The sequence below is a fragment of the Scardinius erythrophthalmus genome (assembly GCF_964197995.2).
Source record: "Scardinius erythrophthalmus genome assembly, chromosome: 4".
NCBI classification, from domain to species: domain Eukaryota; kingdom Metazoa; phylum Chordata; class Actinopteri; order Cypriniformes; family Leuciscidae; genus Scardinius; species Scardinius erythrophthalmus.
Window position 1 is genome coordinate 52029297 of NC_138224.1, and position 10484 is coordinate 52039780.

The 10484-nt window shown below is 42.5% G+C and overlaps 1 protein-coding gene across 1 annotated transcript in view; it reads right to left on the minus strand.

Moving 5' to 3' along the window:
- LOC308689953 (stonustoxin subunit alpha-like) overlaps positions 1-7331 on the minus strand; it is a 39254-nt gene extending 31923 nt beyond the window's left edge. Inside the window, exons 1-2 of the mRNA XM_081364090.1 lie at positions 7295-7331; positions 2527-2787 (exon numbers count right to left, since the gene is read on the minus strand). Coding sequence (XP_081220216.1) covers positions 2527-2680 — 154 coding nt within the window. The 5' untranslated portion in view covers positions 2681-2787; positions 7295-7331. The remainder of the gene's footprint in view (positions 1-2526; positions 2788-7294) is intronic.
- Between the last annotated feature and the right edge of the window lie 3153 nt (positions 7332-10484).

The following is a 10484-nucleotide window of genomic DNA, read 5'->3' on the forward strand; positions in this document are numbered from 1 at the left end:
TCAACTGATTGTCCGGTGACTCCTAACACTAAGACAATCCCGGAGGTGACTGCCATCACTGACGCACAGCCCAGGCGTCCTGCTCTGCCTGCAGCATTCCAGCGATCCCTCACGTCTGCCCAGCCAGAGACTGTTCACGTCACGTCTGCCCAGCCAGAGACTGTTCACGTCACGTCTGCCCAGCCAGAGACTGTTCACGTCACGTCTGCCCAGCCAGAGACTGTTCACGTCACGTCTGCCCAGTCAGAGACGGTTCACGTCACGTCTGCCCAGCCAGAGACTGTTCACGTCACGTCTGCCCAGCCAGAGACTGTTCACGTCACGTCTGCCCAGCCAGAGACTGTTCACGTCACTTCTGCCCAGCCAGAGACGGTTCACGTCACGTCTGCCCAGTCAGAGACTGTTCACGTCACGTCTGCCCAGTCAGAGATTGTTCACGTCACGTCTGCCGAGCCTGTGTCCCCAGACAAGATGGCCGTCATTGAGCCTGTGTCTCCGGACAAGATGGCCGCAGAGCCGGTGCCTGTGTCTGTTCCTAAGCCGGTGGTGTCTGTTCCAGTCCCTGAGCCGGTGGTGTCTGTCCCTGAGCCGGTGGTGTCTGTCCCTGAGCCGGTGGTGTCTGTCCCTGAGCCGGTGGTGTCTGTTCCTGTCCCTGAGCCGGTGGTGTCTGTTCCTGAGCCGGTGATGTCTGTTCCAGTTCCTGAGCCGGTGGTGTCTGTCCCTGTGCTGGTGATGTCTGTTCCTGTCCCTGAGCCGGAGCCAGTGTCTGTTCCTGAGCCGGAGCCAGTGTCTGTTCCTGAGCCGGAGCCAGTGTCTGTTCCAGTGCCTGAGCCGGTGGTGTCTGTTCCAGTGCCTGAGCCGGTGGTGCCAGTTCCAGTGCCTGAGCCGTTGGTGCCAGTTCCAGTGCCTGAGCCGTTGGTGCCAGTTCCAGTGCCTGAGCCGTTGGTGCCAGTTCCAGTGCCTGAGCCGTTGGTGCCAGTTCCAGTGCCTGAGCCGATGGTGCCTGTTCCTGAGTCGGTGGTGCCAGTTCCTGTTCCAGAGCCGGTGGTGCCAGTTCCACCGCCCGAGGGGTCGTCTCCGCCGTGGCCGCCCGAGGGGTCGTCTCCGCCGTGGCCGCCCGAGGGGTCGTCTCCGCCGTGGCCGCCCGAGGGGTCGTCTCCGCCGTGGCCGCCCGAGGGAAGGTCTCCGCCCTGGCCGCCCGAGGGGTCGTCTCCGCCCTGGCCGCCCGAGGGAAGGTCTCCGCCCTGGCCGCCCGAGGGAAGGTCTCCGCCCTGGCCGCCCGAGGGAGAGTCTGCTCCGCCCTGGCCGCCCGATGGACTCTCTGCTCCGCCCTGGCCGCCCGATGGACTCTCAGCTCCGCCCTGGCCTCCCGAACTGTCCATTTTCCCTGCCCCACCCTGGTCTGTCCTTCCTGTTCCTCCTGTTTCACCCTGGTCTGTCCCTCCCGTCCCGCCCTGGTCTGTCCCTCCCGTCCCGCCCTGGTCTGTCCTTAGTGGAGCGTCTGGTAGCCGCTCCTTAAGGGGGGGGTAATGTCACATGCCTGTCCTGTCTCGTGTAGCACATGTGGTGTTTGTGTTCCTGTCACTGTTTGACCCCACCCTCCTTGTTATCTCATTATTGGTTTCATTTTCCCCACCTGTTGTTCCTCATTACCTGCCTGATTTGTCCCTTTTATAAGTTCCTTTGTGTTTGCAGTCTGTGTCGGATCGTTGTCTTGTAAACGTCTCCTGTTCTCCCGTGACCCTATTTGGTATGTTTGTTTTTGAAGTTGTTGTTTTGTATTTAGTTATGTTTTCCCCCCTCGTGGGTTTTGTTTTATGTTTAGTTTTTCTTTTGTAAATAAATATCATTTTTCCTTTGCAATTGAGTCCTCCCTGAGTTTCTTTAGTTTTTCGTGACAGATGTGTTAGGAGCTACTGCTTCAACTCTCTGAAAATGTAAGATGATATTTTTTTTTTTTTTTTTTTTTTTTATCTAAAACTAAAATAATTGGTCCACTGTGTTTAAGTAAATTTAGAAAAGATGTTTATTTTTATATTGAGCGATATAATCATTTCATTTATATTGTTTTAAAGAACAGAATGTTTTTCTGTCATAAATCATTTTGACACAAGCTGAATAACATCATAATAACTACTAACATGAACTGTTGACGAAACGCTCTCATGCCAACTAGAGATGGACACTTTTCAAAGTTTGTGATTGTAGCACCTCTTAGCGGTAAAAGGCAGCAAATACACACCCGCAATTTTACGGCAATGTACTAGTTGCTTCCAGAAGTTTTAATTAAGGTTTTTAGACCATTGTAAACCATTTAACCATTTTGTAAAATCAGACACTGTTCTATTAAATGTACTTGTATAACATCTGTTGCTGTTCTGGGCACTGAAATTGTTGCTTCCTTTTATACTTTCTTGTTTCCATGTACAGGAAGTACACATATCTCTTATGAATGAGCTCCAACAGCAACAGATGTCTTCATGTTGCCTGTCACCAACATTACAGTCACAGTGAATTAAACATTACCTTGCTTGTGTTGCTTGTGTTTGTTCTCCAGCTGCTCAGCCAGAAGATTCTGGTTCATCTTCCTCAGGATCTTCACTGTGATCTTCACAGCTTCTTCTGGTCCAAAACACTCCACCATCTTATCCACAGTTTTCAACCTATCTGCTTTCTCCATTTCAGACTTTGTTATACACTTATGATCCTTCTTTAAGTGCCACTGAAACTTCTTCTGTTCAGCTGCTATCAGGTCCTTCAGTGAGTTCAGAAGCAGATCTTCAACAGGATGCCATCGTCCTTCACAGATTCACAGCTGCAGGGTAAAAAGAAAAAGATCTGAAGTAGTTTCACTCCTAACATTTGGACATAAGCACTCAAATGTATTTTGGGTTATGAAATGAAGCTGTGATTGGGTTCGCTGATCGATTGCTCCTGTCTGCCTCGTTGCTTCTGCTGCTGTTGCGTTGGTGTGCATCTGTAAGCTTCGTATATCTTTCTGTTTTGAATCATTATTTACTATCATTCCTTGTTATTTATACTGCTAAATATAGCTTACTCAACATCACACATTAACCTGACATCACTAGCTTCAATATAAATCGTTATTGCTAGCACAACAAGCTAGTAATTCGCTAGTCTGTTAGCGTGCCATCCGTGCGCTCTTTATTTTATTTTGTTTTTTTTTATTGCGTGCGGTCGTGCCTTTTACGAGTCCATCAAACAACTTAGGTGAGTAGGATCAGTCAACAAACACAGTAAGTCATGTCATCTTCTCTTATTGTTACTTGCACCTCATGCAACATGTTTAGCATATCCTTCTGTAACCCGTTGTATCACTCTAGTGTTCTAAGGGGCTGTTTACACCTGGCCACTTCTTGCGTTTCTGTGATCGGATAGCTATCCGATTGTGAAAATACCAGGTGTAAATGCCCTCCGAAATGCATTCGAGACGGATTTGAATCCGATTGCTCAAACCACTTTAGGAGGAGGTCTGGGCCACACTCCAGACGAAACTGGAGAAGTGTAAATGCATCTGGTTGTTGAAACCACATATGTAAATTTTTATTTTAATTACATGAAATTTCAAATCTTTCGCTTTTCTTTCTTCAACTGCATATTAACTCATTAACTTGATTTACAAAGAAAATCCTGGGAGAATATACCCACTTAATCAACATTAAACATTAAACAGAGCAATGTCTGACATATTATTATTGTATGACTCAAACACTAAATGAAACGTCCTGGTTGCGTATGCAACACACTGTTCCCTGAAGGAAGAAACGGAGGACGTAGTCGACATCGACTGAATGGGATCACGCTAGGGAGCCTATCTTCTTCGAGCATGCTTGAACGAGCCAATGCGCGCAATGGCGATGTGAATTTGCATCACGCGCTCCGCCCCGCGAGGCGAGTATAAATACGGAAGAGGATGCAAACACCATCTGTTTTTCGCAGGGGGGCACTGTTTCAAATTTTCTTGAAGCTTCCCCGAGCGCCGCCATTGATTAGCGGACCCCCACCTGCTGTTAGCATCCCATTGACTCCCATTCATTTTGGCGTCACTTTGACAGTGAATAACTTTACATCTGAGCCGTTTAAAGACTCCATTTCTCCATTATTTATTCCTAAAGAAACACAAAAATGTATAAAAGTCTCCATTACCTTGTATCTTACGTTATGGCCCCGTAGAAGTAGTTTTTGTAAAAGTAGGCTAACGATTGCGCCATACCCATGCGACTCTCTGTCGCACAGTAGAGAAATTACCGTATGGACAGGAGGAGAAGCTCGCGGGCAAGCGGGGGGACGTGGAGGCAAAATGACAAAATAATTAATCAGAATCCCTAGCAAAAGTTTCTCCTGCTCCAAGCTCATGGACACTTCCTACTCACACTCTCCGTCTCTGCAAGTCTCGGAAGGGAATGATTCAGATTTCTCTTGGCACAGCTACTAGAAGACAGACGGGTTGCTCACGTCACATCTACGTCATCAAGCTCAGTTTGAGTCTGCGCAGTACGCTCGACCCCCAGGAAGTGAGTGCTTCTAACTGACTTCACTTGTCTCTGTTGAATCCAATGGGGTCGCTGTGTCCAGTTTATATACTGTCTATGGTTTTTTCGCTGAGGAGCCGAGCATAACTCGGAGTCAGCGGTGGTCCAACTATAGTGGCAAAGGGACTACGTCTCCTTCAGGGAACAGTGGGTTTAAAGAAATACGGACAGTGCTTAGTTCAAGGAGTTCAGTAAAGTTATTCACAGATCCGAACTTCCTAGATCAATAAATCATGAGCTAAACATTGTTAAAACTCAAATGACACCTATTTTCAATCCATAGATGACGAGCTACAACCTCATTTTCCTCATAACGAGTCTTATAATATAAATCGATCTCCATGAGACCGTCTGCAAAGTGCAAAACCCAAAAAGCACTACTACAAATATTAGTCATTAACTTCAATGTTACACACTGTAGTGTCACCAAATTCAGTTTACACATCAGTGGTTTGTGGCAAGACGTGTGGCAAGATCTATTTCCATTTTTTGAGACGTCCTTCAACTTTTTCTAAAACATTGTCCCAATTTTTACACACAAAAGTATAATCTCCAAGATAAACACCAAGATATTTAACATACCCTTGTTCCAAATTAACCCGGCAGGTAAAACAAGTTTTCTACTTAACTCATCACTGATTGTTACAGCTTCACTTTTCCCCCAGTTAATTTTAGCAGAGGATAATACACCAAAAACATTAATATTTTCTGCAAGGGTGTCAATATCTTCTTGTTTTTTGACAATGACAACAACTAGGGGTGTGACGGTTAGTAAATAACCGTGAGACCGACGGCTATAGTTGAACACCCTCATTAGAATTCTATAACCGCCAAAACCCTGTTATTAAAATATTTTTTACAAAAAAAAATGATCATAGAGAATGTTTAAATACTAATTAATAACAACTGTTAACAGTCTGTGTTATTAATGGTCTACGTCGTTTCCAACTGTAGGCTATTTGATTCTTTGCCAAGTACCTCCTGGACATGGTTTTGAAGTTTTGTTTTGTAGATCGTCAGGCATGATTTTTACCACTTCATTAAGTTTTGCTTTGTGGAAAGCCTTTTTTTAAAGCAAATTTCGTTTTGTACAAATTGTATCTTAATTTTAATAAATATTTCATCAAACAATTGCATGCATTTAATAAATAAAAAACATATAGCAGACAATATAATAACCGTGACATGGAGGCGCCAACGTGCTGCGCTTACTTGCATTGCATTGTTAAAAGCCTTTAAAGCGAATTTAAGGCTTTTAACAGTGCAGCGAATTTTGTTTTGTACAAATTATATCTTAATTTTAATTAATGTTTCATCAACCAATTGCATGCTGAGTGCGGCGTGTTCACTTGCATTGCATTGTGAACTAGAGCGCATCTCATCGTAAATGAATGAAACTCAGCGCAGGCCTATGCCTCATACATTAGCATTATATATCTTTGCTGCATCCGTTCTAGAACAGACAAGGGCTTCCTTGCGGCTCGCATCAGCAGAGCATTGCATCGCCCATAGATCGCAAAACAATCAGCGGATGGCGGGCGGGTGCGGCTTTGAAATTTGGTCAGAAAACGTTGGTGCGGATGATGAGTTTTGTGATGCGGTTGAGGATGAAATAATACCCCATCCGCGTATATCAATAACAACATTGAACACAACACAACTATTAATTTTTTTTTTTTTATTTAGGCGATCAAGTAGCTAATCAGTATCTCCCCCCCACGACGACGACGACGGTTATGTTACGAACCGTCACATTTGACTCACATCATAACCGTCATCACCCCTAACAACAACATCATCGGCATAAGCAGATAATTGAAAAACTCCAGGAAGGTTTACACCGAAAAGAGATTGTCTTAATTTGCGCAGAAGAGGCTCTATGGCCAAGGAGTACAGCATACAAGATAATGAACATCCTTGTCTGACCCCCCTATGAACTTTAAGAGGAGTAGCCTACTTAAACCACCGTTGATCTTTAAAATATTCTCAATGTCACTATACAAGTGTCATTTGCTCAATTATGACATTTTTAATGCAAATATGACATTGTGTGAGATGTCTTTGTTATGGCAACTTGACATTACTAAGACAACACAACCTGTCATAAAATGTCATAAACATGACATAGCAGATTAATTATCAAACTTAAGAAACCACTTAGCTTTATGGGTTAACATTTCACTGTCATGTGGTTGGTTTTGACATTGGCTGTCATGAAGCCATTATAACATTTTAATGACAAATTAAATTTGTACCACTGTAGTTGAGGTCAAGAAAAACATTCATGACACAGTTATAATGGCCTCATGACAGCCAATGTCAAAACCAACCACATGACAGTGAAATGTTAACCCATAAAGCTACGTGGTTTCTTAACTTTGATAATTAATCTGCTGTGTCATGTTTATGACATATTTATGACAATTTATGTTGTCTTGGTAGTGTCAATTTGTCATGACAAAGACACTGACAGGTTATGATGTATTGGTTTATGTCAAGTTGTCATAACAAAGACATCTCAAACAATGTCATATTTGCATTAAAAATGACATAACTGAGCGAATGACACTTAATGACAGTTGTCATAAACATGCATAAAACCTTCTTCATATTAATGACATCTGCCATGTCATGATTATGAAGGTGTCATTTCAGTCTTATGCACACCCCTTCAAGTGAAGTGTTTCCCAAACATCACAACATAATATGAGTTATTATAAGAAGGACATCGCTGAACTTACCATTTATGATGGAACTGGTTTGGTTTACGTTAGTCTTAAAATGGCGTCTTATCTGAAGATGAACGCAAGCTTTCAGTTTCGATTTCTTCTTCTTCTCTTGTTATTGACGACTGGGAAACCAGCTTTAGGCGCATTAGCGCCACCACAACTCGAGTGGACGAGAGCGGAACTGCAAGTTTATCCCTCACAACTCGGACTCTCATAATTCTCAGAACCAAAGGTAAGATTTGTCAGATAAAAGTCGCAATTACATTTTTTAAATAGCTATTTAGTTTCAGTCACGCTTCTGTGGATGAACAGCAGGTCTTCTAAATTGTTTAAGTGATGATTTAAGCCTCCTTTAAATTCTTAACAAGCTATTATCTAGTGCATGTGTATTGTACAACATAACTCACCTATTAAGAGTGCTGATGTTTGTTTCAGACTCCTCCCGCATCTGCTCTTCTTTTATTGAAGAAATATCAAAACAAACAGTACATATCAAATGCTAGGGGAGGTATAACAGTATTATAGGAATACTTTAAAATGTATGCTTGTAAAATTCTAATAGCTTTTTGTTTCTTCGAGGGCAATTTACTCATAATGCTTCACTCATTTTTAAATGCAATAAAACATGTTTTCCCCCCTGAAAATGTACACTTACGACTGAAATTTACACACATATAAATAATACAATAAAAATAAAATAAGTGTGCGGTTGTTTATCTTTGGGTTTACAATCAGGGATGTAGTGGAGGCTAAACGCACGTAAACGCCGTTTATGCACCTCCCAAAATTCGGAAATAGCGTTTGCCCACCTCCAAAGTGCGTTTATCCACCTCTACATTGCGTTTATCCACCTCTAAATTGCACGTTATTTGAGCGGACTTTGCTTTTCCAGTGCGTGATCGCCGATCAGTACATGATTCGAGCATTTGGGCCGTTAACGACAGAGCAGAACGTGCAGCGCAAACACGGAGCAGAACATTGAGCAGAGAGCGCAGTGCGCCGACACACACACACACACACACGCGCGCGCGCGGAACAAAGAGAACGGCGCGCACACGTAGAAAACACACGCTCGTGAAGTTACTAAACAAGCTGCGCGAGAATGAAACTTGATCGCAGCCGCAACAGGAAATCATTAAAACGATGCAAAAAAAATTTTTTAATTTTTTTTTTATTCATTACAGGCAGCTGGTTTAATGTAGGGAGCATGTCGAAACCCAACTGTACAAGAGATTCAGAGGGAATCAAGCCTGCACCAGGTTAAAGGGATAGTTCACCCAAAAATGAAAATTCTGTCATCATTTACTCTCCCTCAAGTTGTTCCAAACCTGTATGAGTTTCTTTTTTCTGCTGAACACAAAAGAAGATATTTTGAAGGAAGTCGGTAACCAAACGACTGATGGACTCCATTGACTTCCATAGTAGGAAAAAAAAAATACTATGGATGTCAATGGGGACCAGCAACTGTTTAATTACCAACCTTCTTTAAAATATCTTCTTTTGTGTTTAGCAGAAGAAAGGAAATCATACAGGTTTGGAACAACTTGAGGGAGAGTAAATGATGACAGAATTTTCATTTTTGGGTGAACTATCCCTTTAAAGACTTTTCCCTCTACAGGGAAACACTGATCCACATCTTTCTGATAGACCAAACAACTAATCAATTAATTGAGGAAATATTCAACAGATTAATCGACTATGAAAATAATCCCAAGTCCCTAATCATTATGCACAAGTGCATTGCATTGGAAGCCCTGGATATAAGCCTCCCTCTCGATCTCTCTTAAATATTTTTGTTTTCTCTGTTTTTTCATTTAGTAAACTTTATAGATTTCAACCATATTACTCCTTTTTGAGTCTCTTTAACAAGAACTTAGATTAATGTATGAATTGAAAAAGTGATTGTGTGACCTATGATGAGGAAACAACCAGTGATACCCTTGGTAGTACCATCAAATGATAGCCTATAGCGATGTCATCAGGACACACATACACCGGTAGGCAGTGGCCCACCTTACCGGGTGACCACGTCGTGGTCCACCAGAATTTATAGTTTACCCACCTCTTTTTTTACCACTACACCACTGTTTACAATAATACCTAGTAGAACATCCTTCCACATTAATGTCAAATTTTTATCAACATTTCCAACAATGAAATCAAGTACATTTGGCCCAAAACAAATTCCTTACTGTTATGAACTGCTCCGAGACTCGAAGGTGAAGATCCAAATGCAGCTTTATTACAGAGTAGTCGTACAGGCAGGGTCAACAACAGCGAACAGATCAATGGAGGAAACACAGATAACATCCGAATAACAGGCAGAGGTCAGGGCAGGCAGCAATAATCAGAGTCCAATAAACAATCCAAGTCAGGCCAGGCAGAGAAACCATCAGGAAACGGTGAAACAGTCCAAGGTCAGTAATACAAGATAGTGATGTTACGTATGACACTGAAGCTTCGATGCGCGTATCACACACGCGACACAATTTGTAGTGAAGGCCCGTATCTTATCGGTTTACTAGAGTCACGTGATCGATGACAAACGAAGCCTCACTTTCTGTCAAATCACGTGCGCGTTTCGCTTTGGGTGTCAGAGGGCTCGAACTCCAGATCTCCTTTAACAAGTCATTGTTGCCTCAGTCTGGTTAATGTGTTTGTGAGGAGAGTGCTGTACTTTGAAAGTTAATCAATATATTACATTTAAATAAGCAAAATTTATTTTTCACTATAGGTTATTATTTTTTGTTGTTTTTGTGTCTTTTTGTAAAATCTTTGCACTTTTTGGTGATTTTAGGTAATTTGGTGTTGGTATTTGGGTTTAGGGTGGGATTAGGGGGGAAGGGATAGGGTGTTGGGTGAAGGGTTTGTATTTAGAGCAATGGCAACAGCCAAAAATAATAAATATAATTAAAAACTGTATCACCTTTCTGTCATTCCTACTGTTAAGCACTAACAGTAACAAGTGTCATAAGCACATTAAATAACAGATGATCCTCAGACAATGTCCTTATTCATTGTGTGTGTGTGTGTGTGGAGAGAGAGAGAGAGAGAGAGAGAGAGAGAGAGAGAGAGAGAGAGAGAGAGAGAGAGAGAGAGAGAGAGAGAGAGAGAGAAGGCCTACATTAAATCTTGTTGAATCATATACGCTTATATTATATTTTATTATCACACTTTAATGGAAAATTAATTTATTTAATGA